The 23,474-nt window shown below is 41.3% G+C and overlaps 8 protein-coding genes, 1 long non-coding RNA gene and 1 pseudogene across 18 annotated transcripts; 5 read left to right on the top strand and 5 right to left on the bottom strand.

The window, feature by feature from the left end:
• The first annotated feature begins 276 nt into the window (after window positions 1-276).
• On the top strand, window positions 277-2,552 carry LOC104779412 (fructose-bisphosphate aldolase 3, chloroplastic). Its single transcript, XM_010503765.3, has 4 exons — window positions 277-844; window positions 1,045-1,314; window positions 1,457-1,566; window positions 1,710-2,552. The coding sequence occupies exons 1-4, from the start codon at window positions 680-682 to the stop codon at window positions 2,347-2,349; spliced, it is 1,185 nt and encodes a 394-aa protein (XP_010502067.2). The 5' UTR covers window positions 277-679; the 3' UTR covers window positions 2,350-2,552.
• Window positions 2,553-2,574: 22 nt separating this feature from the next.
• On the top strand, window positions 2,575-8,536 carry LOC104779411 (DExH-box ATP-dependent RNA helicase DExH5, mitochondrial). Of its 2 annotated transcripts, XM_087509634.1 has the most exons (18): window positions 2,575-2,815; window positions 2,941-3,028; window positions 3,110-3,352; window positions 3,462-3,557; window positions 3,657-3,845; window positions 3,960-4,119; window positions 4,205-4,335; window positions 4,515-4,682; window positions 4,759-5,031; window positions 5,184-5,378; window positions 5,725-5,928; window positions 6,062-6,131; window positions 6,213-6,361; window positions 6,625-6,930; window positions 7,024-7,083; window positions 7,170-7,322; window positions 7,424-7,534; window positions 7,673-8,536. In XM_087509634.1, exons 1-18 carry the CDS (start codon window positions 2,709-2,711, stop codon window positions 8,132-8,134), a joined length of 3,165 nt encoding a protein of 1,054 aa, XP_087365760.1. In that variant the 5' UTR covers window positions 2,575-2,708; the 3' UTR covers window positions 8,135-8,536. The 2 variants fall into 2 exon arrangements, with proteins under 2 accessions (XP_087365760.1, XP_087365761.1); XM_087509635.1 differs by lacking the exons at window positions 2,575-2,815; window positions 2,941-3,028 and having other exon boundaries at window positions 3,682-3,845.
• Window positions 8,471-11,458, bottom strand: LOC104783409 (origin of replication complex subunit 4-like). 2 transcript variants are annotated; one of them, XM_087509637.1, is made up of 16 exons: window positions 11,326-11,458; window positions 11,127-11,217; window positions 10,992-11,048; window positions 10,856-10,903; window positions 10,723-10,773; window positions 10,591-10,634; window positions 10,425-10,488; window positions 10,196-10,282; window positions 9,942-10,033; window positions 9,760-9,841; window positions 9,548-9,633; window positions 9,359-9,468; window positions 9,195-9,287; window positions 9,053-9,117; window positions 8,843-8,986; window positions 8,471-8,731 (listed from the first exon to the last, which is right to left on the bottom strand). In XM_087509637.1, exons 1-16 carry the CDS (start codon window positions 11,439-11,441, stop codon window positions 8,702-8,704), a joined length of 1,260 nt encoding a protein of 419 aa, XP_087365763.1. In that variant the 5' UTR covers window positions 11,442-11,458; the 3' UTR covers window positions 8,471-8,701. The 2 variants fall into 2 exon arrangements, with proteins under 2 accessions (XP_087365763.1, XP_087365762.1); XM_087509636.1 differs by having other exon boundaries at window positions 8,651-8,986.
• A 278-nt stretch (window positions 11,459-11,736) lies between these two features.
• On the top strand, window positions 11,737-13,266 carry LOC104779410 (sec-independent protein translocase protein TATC, chloroplastic). Its single transcript, XM_087509640.1, has 4 exons — window positions 11,737-11,992; window positions 12,122-12,399; window positions 12,515-12,805; window positions 12,907-13,266. Exons 1-4 carry the CDS (start codon window positions 11,737-11,739, stop codon window positions 13,114-13,116), a joined length of 1,035 nt encoding a protein of 344 aa, XP_087365766.1. The 3' UTR covers window positions 13,117-13,266.
• Window positions 13,267-13,285: 19 nt separating this feature from the next.
• LOC147945136 (origin of replication complex subunit 4-like) lies at window positions 13,286-14,157 on the bottom strand. The gene is made up of 6 exons (XM_087511333.1): window positions 14,025-14,157; window positions 13,826-13,916; window positions 13,691-13,747; window positions 13,555-13,602; window positions 13,422-13,472; window positions 13,286-13,333 (listed from the first exon to the last, which is right to left on the bottom strand). The coding sequence occupies exons 1-6, from the start codon at window positions 14,138-14,140 to the stop codon at window positions 13,286-13,288; spliced, it is 411 nt and encodes a 136-aa protein (XP_087367459.1). The 5' UTR covers window positions 14,141-14,157.
• A 50-nt stretch (window positions 14,158-14,207) lies between these two features.
• LOC147945135 (sec-independent protein translocase protein TATC, chloroplastic-like) lies at window positions 14,208-16,004 on the top strand. Its single transcript, XM_087509639.1, has 4 exons — window positions 14,208-14,691; window positions 14,821-15,098; window positions 15,214-15,504; window positions 15,606-16,004. The coding sequence occupies exons 1-4, from the start codon at window positions 14,436-14,438 to the stop codon at window positions 15,813-15,815; spliced, it is 1,035 nt and encodes a 344-aa protein (XP_087365765.1). The 5' UTR covers window positions 14,208-14,435; the 3' UTR covers window positions 15,816-16,004.
• Window positions 16,005-16,172: 168 nt separating this feature from the next.
• LOC104779407 (uncharacterized) lies at window positions 16,173-18,038 on the bottom strand. 6 transcript variants are annotated; one of them, XM_010503758.3, is made up of 3 exons: window positions 17,890-18,038; window positions 17,547-17,618; window positions 16,173-17,157 (listed from the first exon to the last, which is right to left on the bottom strand). In XM_010503758.3, exon 3 carries the CDS (start codon window positions 17,130-17,132, stop codon window positions 16,368-16,370), a length of 765 nt encoding a protein of 254 aa, XP_010502060.1. In that variant the 5' UTR covers window positions 17,133-17,157; window positions 17,547-17,618; window positions 17,890-18,038; the 3' UTR covers window positions 16,173-16,367. The 6 variants fall into 6 exon arrangements, with proteins under 6 accessions (XP_010502060.1, XP_010502061.1, XP_010502058.1 ...); XM_010503759.3 differs by having other exon boundaries at window positions 17,547-17,594; window positions 17,890-18,018; XM_010503756.3 differs by having other exon boundaries at window positions 16,173-17,191; window positions 17,890-18,012.
• Window positions 18,039-18,784: 746 nt separating this feature from the next.
• LOC104779405 (uncharacterized) lies at window positions 18,785-20,133 on the bottom strand (annotated as a pseudogene). The gene is made up of 4 exons (XR_015596351.1): window positions 19,872-20,133; window positions 19,628-19,759; window positions 19,168-19,531; window positions 18,785-19,086 (listed from the first exon to the last, which is right to left on the bottom strand). The product of XR_015596351.1 is annotated as an uncharacterized LOC104779405 (transcript).
• Window positions 20,134-20,907: 774 nt separating this feature from the next.
• Window positions 20,908-22,790, bottom strand: LOC104779406 (uncharacterized). Of its 2 annotated transcripts, XR_015596352.1 has the most exons (3): window positions 21,771-22,790; window positions 21,113-21,301; window positions 20,908-20,989 (listed from the first exon to the last, which is right to left on the bottom strand). XR_015596352.1 is itself a non-coding variant. In XM_010503755.3 (2 exons), exons 1-2 carry the CDS (start codon window positions 22,407-22,409, stop codon window positions 21,215-21,217), a joined length of 726 nt encoding a protein of 241 aa, XP_010502057.1. In that variant the 5' UTR covers window positions 22,410-22,790; the 3' UTR covers window positions 20,979-21,214. The 2 variants fall into 2 exon arrangements, 1 of the variants encoding a protein (XP_010502057.1); XM_010503755.3 differs by having other exon boundaries at window positions 20,979-21,301.
• Window positions 21,301-22,805, top strand: LOC147945134 (uncharacterized). Its single transcript, XR_015596353.1, has 2 exons — window positions 21,301-21,545; window positions 21,660-22,805. It is a non-coding gene; the product is annotated as an uncharacterized LOC147945134 (long non-coding RNA).
• The last annotated feature ends 669 nt before the right edge of the window (window positions 22,806-23,474 follow it).

The raw sequence follows: 23,474 nt of genomic DNA, 5'->3' as shown, positions 1-23,474 counted from the left end.
ATATAATGTTTTCAACTTTCGATGCAACTTTTAGATTAAATTTATATTTTATAGTATGCAGACTTGTTTATGATTGGTTAAACTTCTTAAAAGTAACTATTTTTTAATATGCGTATTTTCACTAAAACATCCTATATTTTGAAACAGAGTGAACAAAAGAGGTAGTAGAAACTAATATTTGACTAAGACGAAGAGACAAGGGCAGTTTGGGTAGACAAAATGGTTGAAACCGAGAAAGATAGTATAATAATACAGTATGAGCCCTTTAAATAGACTGTGTACTATTGTTTACACCAAAGAGTCAGAGAGACTCGGGTCCTCGAATCACGCACGATGGGGGTTGTCATGGGCCGGATTTGCAATTGTGTTTAGTAGTTAGGAAAATCGTCTCTAGGAGAAGGTTAAAAGCGTCATTTACGATAGAAAGAGGGTAAGATGGTAAATAAAAGGAGGCGATTGGAGGAGGGTGGGAGTAGTAGGTGATTTGATGCCAAAGCAGAGGAGACGACTCGACTAGTAATACTACTACTTAAAAGTAAAATAAATAATATTCGCATCAATCAGAGGAAAGAAGCATTTTGTTTTGGTTCTCTTTTACACTCTCTCCACACCAGATCGCTGCGGAGTCCCCGAGAGAGATCGATCGATCACCACTTTTGTTCTAGCCTGCTGCTTTACTATGGCGTCTTCCACCTTTGTAAAGCCAAACACTCTCTCTTCTCCATGGATCGGCCAGCGCTCCGCTGGGCGCGCCCACCCCTCTGCTTCTACTCCTCCTCCTCCTCCTCGAGTCTCCTTCGCGATCCGTGCCAGTGCTTACTCCGACGAGCTTGTTAAAACTGCCGTGAGTATACTTTCATCTCTTTGGTCCCTTTTTCCAGCGCTAGATCTCTCTCATGCCAAATTCCCTTGTTATCATCCTTTAATCGTTAATAATACGCTTTTTAATTAGTCGTCTTGTCCACTCGATTCAACAAAGTCAAACGTTAGTTGTTGATTTTAATGTGAGATTTTTGTGGTATTGTGATTTTTTTGCGGTAATAGAAAAGCGTGGCATCCCCCGGGAGAGGTATCCTCGCTATCGATGAGTCGAACGCAACCTGTGGGAAGAGGCTCGCATCTATCGGCTTGGATAACACGGAGGACAACCGTCAGGCATACAGGCAACTTTTGCTTACCACTCCTGGCCTCGGCGATTACATCTCTGGTGCCATTCTCTTCGAGGAGACGCTTTACCAGTCCACTAAGGACGGCAAGACCTTTGTCGATTGCCTTCGCGATGCCAACATCGTCCCTGGCATCAAAGTTGACAAGGTTTTTTTCTTCGTTCTGTTTTTTTTTTTCTTTTTTCTTTTTGGATTCAACTATGAACTATCCAATTCCATCCATCTGTTGTATTCAATCATATCATTTATCTGTGTCAAAAATTGACAATCCACCTGTTGCCTCCTGACAGGGCTTGTCTCCTCTCCCCGGCTCCAACGACGAGTCTTGGTGCCAAGGCCTCGATGGATTGGCTTCACGCTCTGCTGAGTACTACAAGCAAGGCGCTCGTTTTGCCAAGTGGTATGTCATTCATAATATCTCACCATGTGGTGTTCTTATAGCTCTCTCTCTTTATTCCTTCTTTGGTTGATGTGAATCTGCTCTTCCTAGTTAATAATTATGATGATGAAAATTGAAAAATGTGTGTGTGTGTGTTTCTCCAGGAGGACAGTTGTGAGTGTTCCTTGTGGCCCTTCAGCACTGGCTGTCAAAGAAGCTGCGTGGGGCCTTGCTCGCTATGCGGCCATCTCTCAGGAGAATGGTCTTGTCCCCATTGTGGAGCCGGAGATCCTTCTGGACGGGGACCACCCGATTGAGAGGACTCTCGAGGTGGCAGAGAAAGTGTGGTCCGAGGTCTTCTTCTACTTGGCCCAGAACAACGTCATGTTCGAGGGCATTCTGCTGAAGCCGAGCATGGTCACCCCAGGCGCTGAGCACAAGAACAAGGCCTCTCCCGAGACCGTTGCGGATTTCACGCTCACCATGCTGAAAAGGAGGGTCCCTCCAGCTGTCCCAGGAATCATGTTTCTGTCTGGAGGACAATCGGAGGCAGAGGCCACACTGAACCTGAACGCCATGAACCAGAGCCCAAACCCATGGCATGTGTCCTTCTCCTACGCACGTGCCCTGCAGAACTCTGTGCTCAGGACGTGGCAAGGCAACCCGGAGAAGATCGAGGCCTCGCAGAAGGCACTGTTGGTGAGGGCAAAGGCCAACTCACTGGCCCAGCTTGGCAAATACTCAGCCGAGGGAGAGAACGAGGACGCCAAGAAAGGAATGTTTGTCAAAGGTTACACCTACTGAGATTGTTCATTTTGTCAGAGATCGTCGTAATAAGAAGGACCCTTGTTGTCTTTTTTTTTTGTTTTCTTCCAAATTTGTACCTTTTGTGCTTTTCTTGTTTGTTTTTTTTGGCTCTGAGAAAGACTCCGCAAGTCACGATCATATCATAATGTATGTGAGCGAGCAACTTGAAACATCCTTATATAATTTTTTTTGTTCCTTTATTATCTCATCTTCTTCTTCTTCTCATCCTCTCCTCTGCCCGGGCTTGAACTCATGAACTGGAACCATATATATATATATATATATATATCAATTTTGCTTTGCAGCAGGGTACAATTCGTTGTGCCAACTTGGATGAATGGAATAGGAACTTTTCTATGCTTTTGCAAGATTCTGTAAAGCAAGAAGTTGTTTCCAGGGAGAAAAAAGATAGAAGGGATTTTGATAAACTTGCTGCACTGGCTACAACCCTGGGATTGTATAGGTGTACCCCCTCCTCTCTAACATCAATCACACTCCTTATTATGCTCCTTTTTTTTTTTTTTTTTTTTTTTTCTCAAAAGTACAGTTTCTTTATGTATATATCTTTCTTTTTTTTTCTTTTGACAGTCATGCATATGCTAAGGTTGTTGTGTTCAGTAAGGTCCCACTCCCCAACTATAGGTTTGATCTAGATGACAAGAAGCCACAGAGGGAGGTATTATCTGCTGCTCCCTCGCTCTCTTCTTATTATTCTTGCATCCTATTTAAAGAGCAAACTATAAAACAAATTTGACAGGTGAATTTGCATACTGACTTCCTTCAAAGAGTCGAAGCTTACCTCAGAGTATACCTCAGTAAAAAATCAAAGAGTGTAGTAGATAGATTCCCTGCCAATTCCTTAGCAAGAACTAGTAGCATAAGCAGTCCCGATGAATGGCTTTTTGAGCAACCAGAGCCCATGCCTGCCAGCAAAACTACGCTGGACAAAATTCTTTGGCGAAGGAGTTTACAGCTGCGTGATCGACAAGAATATTGGGAGGTTCTGTGTACTCTCCTTTCTAATATTTATTATTATATTAGGTCCTTGATACTAAACTTACTATTCTCCCTCAGCATCCATTTTATTTTTGACGTGTTCCATTGATTAGGCTTCAGTAGAAGGCCGAAGAATGGTGAAATCTCGGAGAAGTCTCCCTGCTTCCAAGCAAAGGGATTCAGTATTGACAGCAATTTCACAAAATCAGGTCTGCAAAGAAGAGAAGAGAACGCTTGTGCTCAACTTGACAGTCTTCTTTGTTTTGTATTAGTTTCGACGATTACCCACATCAATGTTCGTCTTACAGGTTATTGTTATCTCTGGAGAAACAGGTTGTGGCAAGACCACACAAATTCCGCAGTTTATATTAGAATCCGAGATTGAAGCAAACCGTGGAGCTTTTTGCAGTATCATATGTACTCAGCCAAGGAGAATATCTGCTATGTCTGTATCGGAGAGGGTTGCTTACGAGAGAGGAGAGCAGTTGGGTGAATCCGTAAGTTTTAACTCTGCATGCTTCTATATGTAGTTGGCTTTGGAGCCTTATACTTGGAATTCCTCACTTTATTTTACTACATAATTAAGCTCGATGTGGCTTTTTTTGGTGAAGGTTGGATATAAAGTTCGATTGGAAGGTGTTAGAGGAAGAGATACCCGCCTACTCTTCTGCACCACAGGCATTTTGTTGAGACGGTTGTTGGTAGATAGAAATTTAAGAGGTGTTACTCATGTTATCGTGGATGAAATTCATGAGCGTGGAATGAATGAAGGTAAAGTTGTGCTTATTACGCAGCTCCTCATTTGTAGGCGCTTAACCTGATTTTGGTGTCTTACTATATTACTTTTGTGTTTCAGATTTCCTTCTTATCATTCTTAAGGAGCTCCTATCTCGTCGCCCAGAGCTTAAGCTGGTTCTGATGAGTGCAACTTTAGATGCTGAGCTTTTTTCGTCATACTTTGGTGGGGCAGGTGTCATTCACATCCCAGTAAGTAAGAAACAGAATATACTAGTGAGGAGGTTGTCTGGAACTATTCAATCTTCATGGGATGAATATTTTTGTTTATCCTCGCTAGAACATTTCAAATATTTAAATGTTGGCTGATTCGATATTCCTTGGATCTACATGCTCTGATTAACCTCAGTAATGTCTTCCTCACTATATAGGGATTTACATATCCAGTCCGCAGCCATTTCCTAGAGGATATTCTGGAGATGACCAGGTATAGAATGACTCCATACAATCAAATTGATGATTATGGTCAAGAAAGAATGTGGAAGATGAACAAACAGATCCCAAAAAAACGCAAGAGCCAAATTGCCTTTGTCGTTGAGGTATTTGAATAAGAATATCAGTAGCTCAATTCTACATGATAGGTCCTCCTCATTTATTTTTCCCTTATGTAAACAGGACGCACTGAGAGCTGCTGACTTCAAGGAGTTTAGCCCTGAGACTCAAGAGTCTTTATCTTGTTGGAATCCTGATTGCATTGGTTTTAATCTCATAGAATTTCTCCTTTGCGATATATGTGAGAATGAGGGTCCTGGTGGTATTTTAGTTTTTATGACTGGGTGGGATGATATCAGCGCTCTGAAAGAAAAACTGCAGATTCATCCAATCTTTGGCAACCCAGATCGGGTTATGTTGCTTGCCTGCCATGGTTCTATGGCAAGTTTTGAGCAGGTGATTTATACTTTTTTCTCCTGATCTCAACCCGTATCATATGCTAGTGTTCATCCGTTGCAGAGCTATTACCAATTCTGTGCATCTGGAACATGTATTTAAAGGAAACATATTTATCATTAACCATTGACTTTATTTTTGAGTAAATGCAGAGGTTAATATTTGAAGAACCTGCAAGTGGAGTAAGAAAGATAATTCTGGCCACCAATATCGCAGAAACGAGCATCACGATTAATGATGTTGCTTTTGTCATCGACTGTGGAAAGGCAAAAGAGACCTCCTATGATGCATTAAACAATACTCCCTGTTTGCTTCCTTCTTGGATTTCCAAGGTTTCAGCTCAGCAGGTATTTTTAGTTTGTTAGAGTTGATACCTTTTGAGAACCAAACTGTAATAATACTATTAATGAGACTACAGAGCCAATTCCCCATACTGTAGATTCATAATAGGAATGGCCATTAGTCAATTTTACCGACAGGAACAAAGAGAGGGATTAGTAGACGTAAATTTATCAGCTATTAGATGTTCTTTGTTTGTCTTATGCGGAGTTGCATTTCGAATACACTGGACCAGTAAAATTGAGTATGACTATTCATTGCCTACAAGTTTAATTCTCTGACAGCTCCGTGGGCTTACATTTATTGATTTTTTTTTTTTTTTTGTTGATTCTCATGCTCCGTTTGTGATTGCAGAGAAGAGGACGAGCCGGTCGTGTTCGACCTGGGCAGTGTTATCATCTTTACCCAAAGTGTGTATATGAAGCTTTTACAGAATATCAGTTGCCTGAAATTTTGAGGACGCCTTTACAGTCACTGTGTCTGCAAATCAAAAGCTTAAATCTCGGGAGCATATCCGAGTTCTTGTCAAGGGCGCTGCAATCTCCCGAACTACTAGCGGTACGTCTTATTTGTTTAATTCTTTGGTAAGATTTTCTGATTTAGAACTTTACTCAAGTGAAGGTGTTTGATTTGAACCATACTTATAATAATCAACGAGACAGTAATTTTGTTTCTTCAAATTTTCCCGCAGGTTCAAAAGGCCATAGAATATCTGAAGATAATAGGCGCATTAGATGAGAATGAATACCTCACAACTCTAGGTAAGAGGAAATATGCTGAATCATGACAGTTTTGAGCAGGCAGGACTGAAATTTATTTCATGTTTTTGAAATTCTTTGCAGGTCGTTATTTGTCCAAGCTTCCCATGGAGCCAAAGCTTGGAAAAATGCTCATACTAGGAGCTATTCTTGGTTGCCTTGATCCTATATTGACTGTTGTCGCTGGCCTGAGTGTAAGAGATCCTTTCTTGACACCTCAGGACAAGAAAGATGTAAGTCCTTCTCCCACCTTGTACTGTATAGTTATACCATTTATCTGGCTGGAAAATATATGAATCTTAGTTTATGTTTTTACCTTGAGTTAGTTACAGTAAAACTCTTCATTAGCATTTATGGTTTTCTGTCTCTCTGTTAGCCAAGGTGACTTGACCTTGAGTTAATTACGGTAAAACTCTTCTCTTTGGACGTAGTGTTGAGAATTCTTGTGTCCTCTGAAAGACCATAGAATATGATGTTTCGTTTTTAACTTTCCCAGCTCGCAGAAGCTGCAAAATTCCAGTTTTCACGGGATCACAGTGATCATCTTGCACTTGTTCGGGCATATGAGGGGTGGAGAAACGCTGAGGAAGAGTCTGCTGTATATGATTACTGCTGGAAAAACTTTCTGTCAATACAGTCGCTGAGAGCTATTGATTCTCTCCGAAAAGAGTTCTTCTCATTACTTAAGGATACTGGACTCATAGATGGAAACAAATCGATCTGCAATTCAGAGGGGAATGATGCGAATCTTACCAGAGCCGTTATTTGTTATGGCATGTATCCAGGAATCTGCTCAGTTGTGGTGAGTACTTCTCGTGAATTTAGTTGCCCTGCAGTGGCCTCTCTCTATTCAGCAGTTTGCTTTATTGAGCATCTATATATATGATACATGCAGCATAATGAGAGATCATTTTCCCTGAAGACGATGGAGGATGGCCAAGTTCTTCTTTATTCAGTACGCATCCGTCCAGTCAAAATTAATGATAGTATACTTTGGTTGGAAATTTATAACATTCATTTTTTTGGGTGTTTTTTTCATAGAATTCTGTAAATGCACGGGAAACAAAAATACCATATCCGTGGTTGGTGTTCAACGAGAAGATAAAAGTGAACTCTGTTTTCTTGAGGGATTCGACAGCTGTCTCTGACTCTACTCTTATCCTCTTTGGCGGTAGCATCTCCAAAGGAGACATTGTGAGCTTTTTACTCTATCGGTCTTTCTTGATGTTTTTGTTGTTAGAATTGACAGCAATTTCATTCCCAACCAACTTCTTGTTTTTTGGGCTTTTTGGCAGGATGGCCACCTGAAAATGTTGGGAGGATACTTGGAGTTTTTCATGAAACCTGCTGTTGCAGAGATATGCCAAACCTTGAAGAAAGAGCTTGACGAGCTGATACAGAACAAAGTGAGTTTCATAAAACCTCAAAAGAACCCACCTTTGTGGCTTTGTTGTTGTTTTATTCTGTCAGGTATTTCTACTGTGATAACAGATCTGGTTAGGGAATCCATATCTGAGTTGTGATACTTTTAAAAAACATTCCAGCTACTTAATCCTAAAATGGACGTGCAAGCACACCGTGAACTCTTATCAGCTATACGGTTGTTAGTCTCTGGGGATGGATGTGATGGGAGATTTGTGTTTGGTCGCCAAATACGTAGGCCTTTAGAAACATCGGCTTTGTCAACAAAACCGACATTGCTTTCAAGGACCGAAAGTGGGCTGGGGGGTGACAATTCCAAGAGTCAGCTCCAAACAGTACTCACTAGGGCTGGTTATGCAGCACCAATTTATAAGACTAAGCAATTGATGAGCAACAAGTTCCAAACAACAGTAGAATTTAATGAGACACAGATCATAGGACAACCTTGCAGCAACAAGAAGAGTGCTGAGAAAGATGCGGCAGCTGAGGCTATTCAATGGCTGAGGGGCGGGGCTAAGGAAAGTCATGAGCAGGTGAACCATATGTCAAAGCTGCTGAAGAAAAGCAAGAAGGATCACCTCTGATTGCTTCTCAGAGAGCCTGAGACCATTGCCTTGTAGAAGGTAAAATGAAAAAGCCGTTTTTGTGGAGTCCATAATTTTCCTGGGCCAGCCTGGAAGCACAAGTGAGAAGAAAGAGAATAGACTCGGAGCAACTCTGTGTAATCAAACCGGGTGGAAGGGTGGAGCTGGGGAGCAAACTTCGTTGGTGCAACAAACAGAAAGGGAGAGAGATTGAGTTGATCTGGATATTGTGAATTAATATGTTCAATTTGTATGGGTTTTAATTGTTAGCATGAGGTGTAATTGTATGAGTAGAAGGGTTTAATGATGAGACACGAATGGGTTTGGGTGTATGTATTAGAGAAAGTTGCCTACTTGAAGTAGTGTAATTGGTAATCAGAAACTGAGCAAGTATTGTTTTGACATGCTCTCTCCCTTTACATGAAAACACAAAGCAAAGGCAAAACTAAAGATACTGTTTTTTAACCAAGTAGCTTTTCCCATGAAGTAACATTTCCCATGAAGTAACATTACATATCACAGGACTTTCAGAGACTGTCTTATTCCCAAGGGACAAAAACACAGAGATCAATGGTCCAATAACTTGAGAAGGATGGCCTGTTCCAGCGGGGGGGGGGGGGGGGGGGGGGGGAATTATCACGAAGTTGAAATCAGTTTACAAAAGTAAAGGGAAGAAAAGGAGGGTATAGATAAAAAAAGGAGGCTTACGGGGCAACACGCATGAGATCTCATTCCCTGATGAAGCTCAGAGGCTGATATCAAAAGCTTCATGGGACGGTACTCACCTGTCTGAGACTGTACTCTATTCTCTGTGTAGCGTATAACTTGTCGCTCTCTTAGGTGCTCAAATGCCTGTCATGTCAACCATTTAGACCACCACATATAAACCATGGCATCTCATGAGAGCTGTAAACATACCCGTAGGCAGACATTTTGTGCGTAGTAGTCCGAGGTTTGAAAAGACTCGTGTATCGTCTTATACTCTGGAACACATGAAATCTCAAATCATTTTCGTAGTAGTGCAACCTGCATTTTCTCTTAAGCCAAACTTACAGATTACCTTTCATCACACTAATGATGTTGTATGCGCTTTGCTCCTTCACTTCTAGTCTCCTCATACATACCAGGAGATAAAGCTCCAGTATGGAACAATCTGCTCAACAAAGATAATGTCAATTGATGTTCCCTAGGAAAATGTAGAAGCAACACCGCAGCTTATCATACCTCTAACGGCTTCCAACTTTGGTTGCCTTTGCATACTTGAAAGTGCTGCTTTGAAGTTCTCAAGAGAGAGGAGGCCAGATTCCAAATTCATTAAAGAAACAGCGCGGAATCTAACATCAAGAGATAGACTCAACACAGAGGAAATGACATCTTAAGGAAACATCTCACTATTGTAACCGAAGAACTTACATAAACTTCAGCAAACTGTTTACGGTAGAATTGGCATTAAATAATGTCTTGAGTATGTCTTTAAATCTCGTGTCTGATGTTATATTCTGCACAGAAGGTGTTTCTTTTATTTTTTTTGAAATTGGTACAAGTATCAGTTCTTCAGAAGAAGAATTAACCATCATAGAAAAGCTAAGCGTGTCATAGTACTAATTGGGAGTGGATATTAGAACCTTAATCTTTTCATTGAACCGAGAAACATATCCGTTGGGGAAGCTTGAGTCTGCTGGTAGAGACAGCAGGTGTTCCAACAAACTAGATAATGTATATAGTTTCTATTAATTAAATAAGTTCATTGGAAAAAAAAGCTGACTGCTAATAAGTAATAACAGAAAAGAAGCTGGCTGCTCATTACCCGTCAAATTCTTCCCTGGATGGAGGAAGAAACAATATTTTTCTGTGTGAAAAGCGAGATCTCACTCTTTTCTCCAGAAGTTGGTCAGCGTCCTGTGGTGAGAGATATTATAAGATTTTGAACCAGAGTACAGTTAACAACAACCAAAGTCAGCTGTCATCAAACATAAACAGCATACAGTTGTAGAATGATAAATTAAAAAGAAACAATTTGTAAAACCCAAAACATGTATATCTATATAGGCATGCTCATACCAATCGAGAACTGAGACCGATGACAACAGCTTGTGATGTTACAGATTGCATAGCATCCAGCAAACTGTATAGCAACCGCTGCTTTCCCTAGATATTATAACCAGGTAATAAATAGGGTGAGTGGATAGAAAACACCAGTGTCCAATTCCTTTGTATATCAAGACAAAGATCATAGGGAAAACGAGTACGAATACAATTAGCAAGCTATAAGAAAATCAGGAATTCTTGCCTGTGCAAACATGTCAAATTCATCAAGCACAAAGATGATCGTCTTATGTGCTAGTCCACATTCCCTGAAATACCACCTCTATCAGTTTCGTCTGCGTTAAATATCAACATAGCAAAAAAAAGAAAGAAAAAAGGCTCATTTATGTCAAGGTAAATAATAAACTCACCGCAACATGGCTACTATGAACTGTGAATTCTCATCCAATGATGCCTGGGAGAATCAGGCCAATTGAGGCATCGGCTAAACCAAGCTAAGAGGAGAAGAAGAAAAAGAACATTTGGAGAGAACAAAGGCATACCATTTTGGAGAAGAGCAGGTGGTGTTCCATGCACAACTGTCTGGCAATTTCCTGAAAAAATCAGTGTAAGTCGGTGAATATATAATAAAGGTGTACCCTTCCTTAAGGGATTGAGAATGCTAAGGGATCAGACCTTAAAAGCACAGTTATCATCACTATGCAAGAGACCATTCAGTCTGATCTGCATCACAATTTGAGATGGGTAGTGTAAGATACGATAAGATGGGATGAGATTAAAAAGAAAATGCGCTAAAAAAAATCACACATACCAGTGATACTGAATCAGGGAACTCCTCCAATAAATCACCAACAACGAGATCCAAGACCTGAAATCAACCCATTTAGAAGAAAAAAAAAATCCAAGAAGGGAGAGAGTAGAAGATGGTTTGAGGAGGGAGCCATACAGCAGCTTTTCCAGAGCCGCGAGGGCCGAGAAGCAAGATGGAATTGTTGCATCCCTCCGTGATAGAGGTTGATACAATGAACTTCAACTTACTGTGTGTTATAGACAAGACAAATTTGTGTATTAGGCACACCTAGGGCCCGTATATAATAATAATATATATAATCGAATTCGTTACCAAAGTGGTGAAGCAATCAGACCTGTAGTTGCTGTCTGACGAAGCGGAAAGAGGTCTGAAGACATAACTAGGATCGCAGAGTCTCCCGCGAATCAGATTTAGGGATTTCTCCGCCGCCGGAATAATCTCTTTGCCCATCGGGAACCCAACTTGGCGGGAAAATTACGCAGGCCAGCCCCCTCACTCACTCACTCAATCACGAAGGGGTGAATGAGAACTGTATGGGCCTTAATGGGCTATTTCCGACAATCAAGGGCCATGGTGGTATTCTCTCTAAACGAGGTCGTTTTACACGGTGTTAGCAAGTTTTGTGACGGAAGTGTTCAACAGAAAAAAAGGAAAATAAAGGATTGGGTTTTGGAAATATCAGATGTGGGCAACGAAACTCGACCGGAACCAATCGTTCCTTCTGTGAAGCTCTTGGATTCTAGAGATGGGCAGCACAAGCACCACCAGCTCTGCTCTAGTCCACCATTTCCGCCTCACCACTCGCAACTTGGATTCGCCTACAAAGCGTCCTCACGCTGTAAATTTCTGCAGTTCGTGGAGGGAAGCTGGACTCCGATACGCTGTGACGCAACGCCGGAGCAAAGGCTTAGGCCGCTTGTCAGCTCTGGATGATAGTTCTGACGATTCACCAACGGAGTCCACCCCCGGCGCTGGCTCTGCTGTAGAAGACAGACCACCAGGTAATACGAGAGAAACTCTACTACCTTTCTTTGATTGCTTTTTTAAAAATCATATGTGTTGGTGTCAAGAGGTCACCCTCTTTTAAGTAGAGCTTCCCGGGTTGATTGATGGATTACATACATACACAGCTGTGTCCTTTGAGCAAGAAGATAGAGCAAGTCCGGTCTATGAGTTTCTCTATCCCCGTAAAGAGGAGCTCCCTGATGACAAAGAAATGACTATATTCGATCATCTCGAGGAGCTCCGGGAGAGGATATTTGTCTCGGTTTTGGCTGTGGGAGCTGCAATCTTGGGATGCTTCGCCTTCTCCAAAGATCTTATTGTCTTTCTTGAAGCTCCCGTCAAAACTCAGGGTGTGCGGTTTCTGCAGCTTGCTCCAGGCGAATTTTTCTTCACAACTTTAAAGGTCTTCTTCTTCAACTAGCTAATTTTAATTATCAGATAGACAGATAGATAGAGGCATCAAATGAACAAGAAAGATGCTTTTTTGTTGTTGTTGTTGTTGTTGTTTTGCGGTGCAGGTCTCGGGTTATTGCGGGCTTCTACTAGGGAGCCCAGTGATCCTGTATGAGATTATAGCTTTTGTCCTTCCCGGCCTGACCAAGGCTGAGAGAAGGTTTCTGGGGCCAATTGTCTTTGGTTCCTCCTTGCTCTTCTATGCTGGACTTGCCTTCTCCTACTGGGTTTTAACCCCTGCAGCCTTGAATTTCTTTGTCAATTACGCTGAAGGTGTGGTTGAATCTCTGTGGTCTATCGACCAGTACTTCGAGTTTGTATTAGTGCTTATGTTCAGCACGGGCCTGTCTTTCCAGGTATGTGGCCGATGATAATATATATATACTTGGTTCTCAAACATTGCTTTAGCCATCTTCACCTGGAATTTTCCTGCTGCTTCTTTCTTTTTGGTTTACAGGTTCCAGTCATTCAGTTACTCCTGGGACAAGTAGGGGTGGTGTCAGGAGATCAAATGCTTTCAATTTGGAGATATGTGGTGGTAGGTGCGGTGGTTGCAGCAGCTGTAGTCACACCCTCGACAGACCCTGTCACTCAAATGCTCCTAGCTACACCGCTTCTAGGGCTCTACTTGGGTGGTGCATGGATGGTCAAGCTCACAGGTCGGTGAGAAACTTGGTTGTTCAATCATGTATCTTGTAGAGTATATTATTACACTTTCCATGCATTAGACCACAGTTTGTGATCCAAAAGTGTTTATCTTCTTTGGATGTACAAAATTTATAGACCTAAAAGAGCAACAAGGTTAAGGGGAGGGTCATATATCGTCAATTATAAACTCACCGCAACATGGCTACTATGAACTGTGAATTCTCATCCAATGATGCCTGGGAGAATCAGGCCAATTGAGGCATCGGCTAAACCAAGCTAAGAGGAGAAGAAGAAAAAGAACATTTGGAGAGAACAAAGGCATACCATTTTGGAGAAGAGCAGGTGGTGTTCCATGCACAACTGTCTGGCAATTTCCTGAAAAAATCAGTGTAAGTCGGTGAATATATAATAAAGGTGTACCCTTCCTTAAGGGATTGAGAATGCTAAGGGATCAGACCTTAAAAGCACAGTTATCATCACTATGCAAGAGACCATTCAGTCTGATCTGCATCACAATTTGAGATGGGTAGTGTAAGATACGATAAGATGGGATGAGATTAAAAAGAAAATGCGCTAAAAAAAATCACACATACCAGTGATACTGAATCAGGGAACTCCTCCAATAAATCACCAACAACGAGATCCAAGACCTGAAATCAACCCATTTAGAAGAAAAAAAAAATCCAAGAAGGGAGAGAGTAGAAGATGGTTTGAGGAGGGAGCCATACAGCAGCTTTTCCAGAGCCGCGAGGGCCGAGAAGCAAGATGGAATTGTTGCATCCCTCCGTGATAGAGGTTGATACAATGAACTTCAACTTACTGTGTGTTATAGACAAGACAAATTTGTGTATTAGGCACACCTAGGGCCCGTATATAATAATAATATATATAATCGAATTCGTTACCAAAGTGGTGAAGCAATCAGACCTGTAGTTGCTGTCTGACGAAGCGGAAAGAGGTCTGAAGACATAACTAGGATCGCAGAGTCTCCCGCGAATCAGATTTAGGGATTTCTCCGCCGCCGGAATAATCTCTTTGCCCATCGGGAACCCAACTTGGCGGGAAAATTACGCAGGCCAGCCCCCTCACTCACTCACTCAATCACGAAGGGGTGAATGAGAACTGTATGGGCCTTAATGGGCTATTTCCGACAATCAAGGGCCATGGTGGTATTCTCTCTAAACGAGGTCGTTTTACACGGTGTTAGCAAGTTTTGTGACGGAAGTGTTCAACAGAAAAAAAGGAAAATAAAGGATTGGGTTTTGGAAATATCAGATGTGGGCAACGAAACTCGACCGGAACCAATCGTTCCTTCTGTGAAGCTCTTGGATTCTAGAGATGGGCAGCACAAGCACCACCAGCTCTGCTCTAGTCCACCATTTCCGCCTCACCACTCGCAACTTGGATTCGCCTACAAAGCGTCCTCACGCTGTAAATTTCTGCAGTTCGTGGAGGGAAGCTGGACTCCGATACGCTGTGACGCAACGCCGGAGCAAAGGCTTAGGCCGCTTGTCAGCTCTGGATGATAGTTCTGACGATTCACCAACGGAGTCCACCCCCGGCGCTGGCTCTGCTGTAGAAGACAGACCACCAGGTAATACGAGAGAAACTCTACTACCTTTCTTTGATTGCTTTTTTAAAAATCATATGTGTTGGTGTCAAGAGGTCACCCTCTTTTAAGTAGAGCTTCCCGGGTTGATTGATGGATTACATACATACACAGCTGTGTCCTTTGAGCAAGAAGATAGAGCAAGTCCGGTCTATGAGTTTCTCTATCCCCGTAAAGAGGAGCTCCCTGATGACAAAGAAATGACTATATTCGATCATCTCGAGGAGCTCCGGGAGAGGATATTTGTCTCGGTTTTGGCTGTGGGAGCTGCAATCTTGGGATGCTTCGCCTTCTCCAAAGATCTTATTGTCTTTCTTGAAGCTCCCGTCAAAACTCAGGGTGTGCGGTTTCTGCAGCTTGCTCCAGGCGAATTTTTCTTCACAACTTTAAAGGTCTTCTTCTTCAACTAGCTAATTTTAATTATCAGATAGACAGATAGATAGAGGCATCAAATGAACAAGAAAGATGCTTTTTTGTTGTTGTTGTTGTTGTTGTTTTGCGGTGCAGGTCTCGGGTTATTGCGGGCTTCTACTAGGGAGCCCAGTGATCCTGTATGAGATTATAGCTTTTGTCCTTCCCGGCCTGACCAAGGCTGAGAGAAGGTTTCTGGGGCCAATTGTCTTTGGTTCCTCCTTGCTCTTCTATGCTGGACTTGCCTTCTCCTACTGGGTTTTAACCCCTGCAGCCTTGAATTTCTTTGTCAATTACGCTGAAGGTGTGGTTGAATCTCTGTGGTCTATCGACCAGTACTTCGAGTTTGTATTAGTGCTTATGTTCAGCACGGGCCTGTCTTTCCAGGTATGTGGCCGATGATAATATATATATACTTGGTTCTCAAACATTGCTTTAGCCATCTTCACCTGGAATTTTCCTGCTGCTTCTTTCTTTTTGGTTTACAGGTTCCAGTCATTCAGTTACTCCTGGGACAAGTAGGGGTGGTGTCAGGAGATCAAATGCTTTCAATTTGGAGATATGTGGTGGTAGGTGCGGTGGTTGCAGCAGCTGTAGTCACACCCTCGACAGACCCTGTCACTCAAATGCTCCTAGCTACACCGCTTCTAGGGCTCTACTTGGGTGGTGCATGGATGGTCAAGCTCACAGGTCGGTGAGAAACTTGGTTGTTCAATCATGTATCTTGTAGAGTATATTATTACACTTTCCATGCATTAGACCACAGTTTGTGATCCAAAAGTGTTTATCTTCTTTGGATGTACAAAATTTATAGACCTAAAAGAGCAACAAGGTTAAGGGGAGGGTCATATATCGTCAATTATATAATTCAAATTCTGGAGATCAAAGTCTAATCTTTTAGATGCTGCAATGGCTATGTGTGCTGCACTCCATGAAACATACAATACAAGTGATTCCATATTCAAAATAATGAAGAAAAATCAAACTGGACCCAGGACCTGCAGAGGGAAGTTCACAAGCCAACTTGATCAAAGATAATTTGCAACATGAGGAACTATCAAACCAAAAACCATTCTTGCGACAAATGTGAAACGAAAATCTAAGAACAGAGACAAAGTGCTACAATTGTAATTCAACAGAATATTCATCATCTTTGGGTCCCAGCATCTGGGTAGAAATCATGTGCTCGTTTAGTTACCACAACATCCAGATCTTATGACGTGAATTTAAAACAAATACAATTTCCATTTTCATTTGTCCAAGTTGTGCTCGCTTTTCTCATCTGATATCCTTCTTCCATCAGACTCGGATGCTGAATCTCTGTCATGTCTTTTATGCCTTCTCCTTCTTATTGCTCCATCGTCCTCACTTGAAGACTCTGCCCAACGATGCCTTCTCTTCCTACTTTTCCCACTATCTTCCGAGCCACTCGACCAAGCTGAACCTCTGATGTGCCTGTTATATTTGCCTCGCCTTCTTCTTCCACTGTCTTCCTCACCATCACTTGAAGTGACCACCTCACTGCGCCTGTGATGCTTTAAATGTCTTCTGTTTACATCTTCGGTATTGTCGACATCCCAAGTCTTTCTTGAGCTATGCCACTTGTGCCTCCTATGGTGCTTTATCTTCATCCTCAGCTCATCCTCTGACCCGTTTTTATACTCATCACTGCTATCATCGCTTGGATTCAAGGACCTTCGTTTCTGCCTCCTGGATTTCTTCTCTTTCATCCTATCACCGTCATCTGAATCAGAGTGTGCATGTCTCCGGTGCTTATGGTGAGATCTTCTAGACTTTCTTCTCACCTCAGAGCTACTATCACTTTCTGAGCTAGATTCAGACGCACCTCTTTGTTTTCTCTTACTGGCCTTTGACTTCTTTGCTTTGGTGTCCGAGTCCGCTTTAGCGTTGGCAGCTGCCTCTAGCTTCTGCTCCCATTTCAAAGGAGCTTCTTGCTTCTCTAGAACTCTTCGTTTCTTCTCCTCGACCATCTGGATGAACTTCTTGCAGTCCATTTGGATTGAAAATGCAACTGAAAATCTGCATTTTGGTATGAAGATAACCAAAAGTGCATCTCACAAAAGAGAAGAAAAAACAATGTTAGCTCTTCCATCAAACGAGCGGTTCATGAGCGCAATAAATAGAAGCCAAAGCACACAAGGAATAAACAAAACAAAAAAAAAACATACTTTACAGTAAGTTGCAGTTGTTGCTATTATATATTAGGGTAAAAGCGTTCCATCATACATAAAGGCTCTTGAATCAAACAGCTAAAAAATCAATCCAATAGGGACTAACTAAGTTTTGTTGATGATCTAGAAGGGATCAAAATTCCAGTTGTTGCTATTATAGGTTATTCCAACATGGCGAGCTGATAAGCTTTGAAACTAAAGCGATAAGCCTCACTAAATCTGAACCAAACTTCTTACCTGATGCGAGTGAGAGAGGTTATGATAAGCCAAAGAGGAGAGGCAGTCCTACAACAAAAACAGATTATGAATCTGCAAAAGAGGGGCAACTCATCATATTTTAGGGGCATAATATATATCACTAGAATCATCCAAACATCAGAAAGTATACGATAAAATAAGACTCTTGGCATGGAAGAGACGAAAAATAAGCGACCTAGAGACGAGAAAACAAATCCCTACGGATTTAGTGGATCGGAGAAATCGGAACACAGATCTTAAAGATCGATGATGATCCGTGAGTGGCAAAAAGTCAGATCTTGATTTAAACTAGGAGAATCTGAAAATCTGAGAGAGAGCTTACCTTAAAGGAAAGGAACAGATAGGGGAAGACGGACGGAGACGCTAGCTAGGGCTTCGCTTCTTTTTGAGAACAAAAGACGACGGTTCGGTTCGGTTCGTCTCGCGATTTTCTCTCTCGTGCTCTAAATATATTTATTTCTATACAGGTACACATATATATGGTTTGCGTGCCGTTTATGTACAAGACCAAAGCACAGCGTGCCGTTTTTGTTTATGTCTCCTGGGAAACAGGAGACCATTAAGGAGCAACCTCTCCTAATGAAATCATTGGAGATTTGGTCATTCTAAATGCTACTCCATATATACTCTTACTCCATCGTTGATGTTTGGGAATAAAACGATTCTTGATTTCAGAAATGTGTTGGATCGAGCTTACTGGCCTCGCATCCGTGGACTGATTCAAGAGGAAAAACTCGAGTCAGTGAACAAGACTGGTAAAGGAGTTGGAGACGACGGGTTCAAGAAACCGAAACTAGTGATTCTGTCGAGATACTGAATGAGAGTCTTTTGGTGGAACAAGCTGAGGAAATTGGATTCGTTGTCGAGGTTTTCAGACCGGATAAAACAACGGAGCTGGCAAAGATCTATAGATGTTTGAATCCAAGCAATGTGATGATCGGTGTACTTGGGGCTGCAATGACACATTTCCTTTTCTTGAAACCGAAAACAGTCTTTATACAGACTATAGCAAGCTAGCTGTCTCTCTTTCTCTAACATACTGAAAGTTTATGAGTTGCAAGTCATATAAAATTCACTGGAATTGCAGAAAAAAAAAACGATAAAAGGAACATACAAGGACTTGTATCCTAATCTGTAACACCCAAGTGGTTTGCCAAGTCAAGGGACCTGAGAAACCTCTGCAGTCCTTAGATGATCTAAGGGGGATACAAGCAATCTCACTCAAAGAAGCTTTTGTCTTTCCATTTTTTTGTCTGAATCCTTTTACAAGATTCTCCCCTTAGTAAAAATACATAAGAGTCGTAGATATATACGTACATCAAAGTTACTTTGTATTGTGAATTTGTCGAAAGAATACAAGATTATTCAGTCTTTTGCAACATTTTATGGTAAGACACGGAGGTCTATGGAACTGAAGGAAAAGAAACTGGCACGGCCCTGAGCGATATGACAAAACATTAATGGTACAGCTATGCGTTTTGGCAGCACTTTAATATCTTCTCTGCTTGGTGGAGAGTCCCTGTAAAAGAGGATGAACATATTGAGTAAGATGTGTAATGCAAAACTTGCTTCCATAGTTCCAACAAACGAAAGCCCTTACCCCGAGAAGCAAGCCACAAAGCTCTGTACACCAGGAGAAGACTTCTTGAACCGGCTATTCGGCAAATACACGTCATACACCGCTTTCCCATCACAGATCTGCATATCTCCCAAGAGTTTAGCTACAGTATCCTTGTCTTCAGGACATTCACCGGAACGAACTGTAAATGCAGCATCCTTTGACGTCCAAGAAACCCTATGCCTGCCTAGGATGTAACCAAGACCCTTAGTATCTATAAACCTCGTAGTTTTCCCAACAGCAACCGCTTTTTTCCTCTGCAACTTTCTCATACAAGTCCTTCAATGGGATCACAACATCATCTTCACTACCTAAGATCTGCAACTCTCCTATTTCACTCAAATACCTGCCACGAGAAGAAGAGAATCCTAAAAAGGAACAGACTTCATAATATGAATATTTCAGAAATCAAAGATCCATAAAACTTTAGTTTGCCACATACAAAGCCTCTTCTATGAAGCAATATGTCTTTCCACTACGAATGATTCCAGTAGTTGTCCAAAGTTTCCCCCTTTTAACCTCAACTTCAGCCATTCCTCATTCGGCAATCCAACGAGCCTTCGAAGATCCTACTCTACATGTTGCAAGCACCAATATAAAAGAGAAACTGAGCGTATGAACTGTTGACTTAGCAGTTTATGATGAGGGCTAGTAAAACGAAAAATTAGTCGCGGATTTTTATTCACCTGTGCTGTAACTTGGGCACTGAACCACCAGAATGAAACTCTTCGTCATCATCGTTTGGAAAACCAGCTTCGTTTTCGCTCGAAGAGGAAGCTTCCCAGTCTTTTTCCTCCATAAACAAGCCTCGATGGGGCAATTGGTGTACAGTTAAATTTGTTTCTTAGGTCGTGCTCGTACATACGCTCAGGCAAAGTCGCCTTAGTGCTTGAGTGTGTAAGCCGTTCAACATTGTTGAGTGACTTGTGAGAAGGTTTCCGGTGTATTACAAGGTAAAACTGACGGAAGCCCCTTTTAAGAAGGGCGCTCCGGAAGGACAATAAGACATACCAGGATATAGAAAGCTTTACTGAAAAAGGTTGTAAAGGAGAAAGATAAAAGACTCTAAAAGCCAAGCAAAAAGAATGACAACAAGGAGGTGGAGGCTGCTAAAAATGCTACAGATGTAATAACAGGTTACAAAAGCGAATAAGGAGGTGGAGGCTAAATTAGAAAATCACTTTCACAAGCTTTAGACTCCTTATTCTCTCTATCACATGCTTTTAGACACTTGCCAAGGATAAGATAATAACAGGCAAGTTACAATGGGAATAATTAAGGAGGTGGAGGCTTGATTAGAAACTCACTTTTCACAAGCTCTAGACACTTGCGATGGATTGCTACCAAATAGTCGATTGAGAGGTTGGTGGAACTGATCACGTATCTTCCGATATGTAATCCGAAAAGAACAGTGTCGGGTCATTTCAGTCGCATATTGACCAGGTAATTTAAGTATTCTAATACTGCTTTGCATATTGCGGTACCATCAAATGAATGGCAGACCATCCACTCTCGGATTGTAACCGAATCAAGAAAATCAATATTGAAAGCTATCTATTAACACCTGTCAATTCTGGAGCAGTTCACTTCAACTTAGCAGCGTGTGATGCACGAGTATTTGCATTTCGTCGAATTCAACCAAACAGGAGAAAGCGTATGTCAGAGTTTTTCAGAGCAAGCCTCACAAAAATCACTCAATATACTTGCTGTGTAGCTAGCGGATGATGAGTGCACATCTCTTTAATTGATAAATAGAAACGAATGCTCCTTAGATGGGCCAAGGGATTGCAGCGTGAGTAAATTACTGGGTGAGTAAATTTATCTTTGGTAAATAAACATTGTTACTTTTGCAAATTGAGCTTGTACAAACAAAAATTTCCCAAAGAAGCAGGGGAAGGATGGATCTCGTTCCAATTTCTTTACTTACCAGTTTTGGCTGGGATCTTTTAGTCTTTTTGCAACTCCTCGCAGGCTGGGAGTGGTCAGTAGAAGAAATATATAAAATATATATTTATGTTACAGTTTGGAATTAGACGCTGAGGCCATCAAAGCCACATTGTTTGTAAATGAGAGCTTGCTTTCTGGGACTAATGCCTATCCCGCAATTGACCGATACCTGCAATGCATCGGTCATTTTTTCACATCAATATCATTAATCAATATCACAGGAAGGCGATGGCCGATGGATGGTTAATTATTTACAGCTCAATCAATATACATAGATGGATTATTATTATTATTTAGCTTTTTTTAGGTGGTGGCATACGCATACGTACGTGGATCCTAGAAAATATCAAAAGTGAAGGAGAAGCAAAGGCGAAAAGCAAAGCAGAGTGGGGACAGAGAGCACGACTAGTGGTGTAAGGAATCTATTAACTTAACAACTTCTTTTCTTTCTTTTTTTTTTTTTTTTTTTTTTAACTTTTACCCGCAATTGTTTTTACGAATGTGTGTGTGTTGACTGGGTGGACCAGGTGGTAATTTCTTTCTCAAGAGTCAAGAAGAGTTTAGTAGTGTTCACACTAGGCTTAGCTAGGCCAGATCCCCGATTGTGACGAAAGGGAAGAAGGGAGTAGAAGGAGAACCTGAACTCCCGGTGAATCGAAATTCATGACTCGGATCTTAGCGCCAACGTCTCCGCGGACTGTGAGCTCCACTCGGTCGTTCAAGGAAGCGTCTCTGACGAGATCGGCGGCGTGGGCTTGCATAAGATTGACTCTATCGACGGAAATGGTGGCCTCCACGTTCCTCGTACTGTGCGCGTCCTGGTAAAATCCGGGCACCGTCGCCCTCCCCAGTGGCATGCCTTTGTACATCACCGTGAAGCTGGACTCCCCGTACCTGATCCCGACCTTGTTGGGGTTGCCGGCGGTGAAGAGCATGCGGATGGTCAGGGAGAGGGAGGCGGTGGTTGGATCCAGAACAGCGCTAGGGTTAGAGATTCCCATGTACACCACTGCCACTTGCTGCAGATCGAACTGCGGCTTCTTCGGCTTCACCGCCAGTATTACTATGAGCACCACCGCCAGTACTAGCAGCGCCAGGAACGCGAACAGCAAGAACAAGCAGCAGCAGCATCCCTTCAGCGACGCCGACGACGAAGACGACGAGTAGCTCCGGTAATACGGCTGCTGGTGCCTAACCAACACCGTCTCAGCCGCGATCGGAGGACGTCCATGTCCGTTGATACCTGGCCTGGAAGTAGTAGGAGGAGAAGGAGGCATAATTATAAGTGAAAGCAGGAAGCTCCCTCTCCCTTTCCACTCTCACTTCAATCCACTTGCAATCTCTAGTCTACTAATCTGTAAATGGCGGTGTGTTAGAAGCACAATAAGAGAGAGAGAGAGCGTCCCCGTTTCCGCGTCCTGGACAGTAATTGACGAATTAATAATGCACAATAATACCAATTTTAACCATCAATAAAATATTATTAACTAGATTTTAACCCGTAATACATTGTGGAATAACTTTTTATAATTAAAGTATTCTAATTTTAAGTTACATTTGTTTTTTTATCAACTTATATTTGTTTGTTTATTAATATTGTTTGTTTTGTTTAGTGTTTAAGATTGTAAAATTTTATTTTGATTATTAATTCTAGAATTTCACCTATTATTCAATTTTTTACATAATCGTAATTAATCAACTTAATTAGATATGCCTAATATTCTAAAATTACTAACAAAATAATCAGATAAAGATTTAACCCGTGTTCAAGTGTCAGACTAAATTTATACTAATGTTAATATAAACCGTCTTTTCTTATTATCCTTTATGCAAAATAACCCCGTTTTATGATATTTTTAACATTAATAAGTTTACATATACATAATATTCTATTTTTTATTAATTTTAGTTATATCAATAATCATACTCTGAAATTTTTGAAATGATGTTATGATAAACAAGTAAAATATAGAAAATATTATTTTTGAAAAGATAATGTTACTGTGAAAAAAAGATAAGTGTTTGTTTTTCTATGGTGATCTCAGTTATTTTCTTGTCTTTTGAAAGAAAAAAAAAGCGTAAGAATCTCATATAACTTGATTAGTATAGACATGTATGTATTAAAGAGCTCAAATGTCTTACTCATTCTACTTAGAGATAACATGTTTTAAACAGTTATTCAAGTTAATCAATAGCTGTAAAAAAATTAGTTAATAATATAAAAAATGATAATAAAAGATAAACTAACAAAATCTATCAAAAATTGTTTATAAGTGGGTGATATTGAATTAATGAATTCTATGTGTCTACTATGTCCTCTGAGTGAGTCCTCGGCGGAAAGA

The sequence above is a fragment of the Camelina sativa genome, chromosome 4 (assembly GCF_030686135.1).
Source record: "Camelina sativa cultivar CO46 ecotype springtype chromosome 4, ASM3068613v1".
Lineage (NCBI taxonomy): Eukaryota > Viridiplantae > Streptophyta > Magnoliopsida > Brassicales > Brassicaceae > Camelina > Camelina sativa.
The sequence above is the reverse complement of the archived record's forward strand: the minus strand, read 5'-3'. Positions and strand labels throughout refer to the sequence as shown.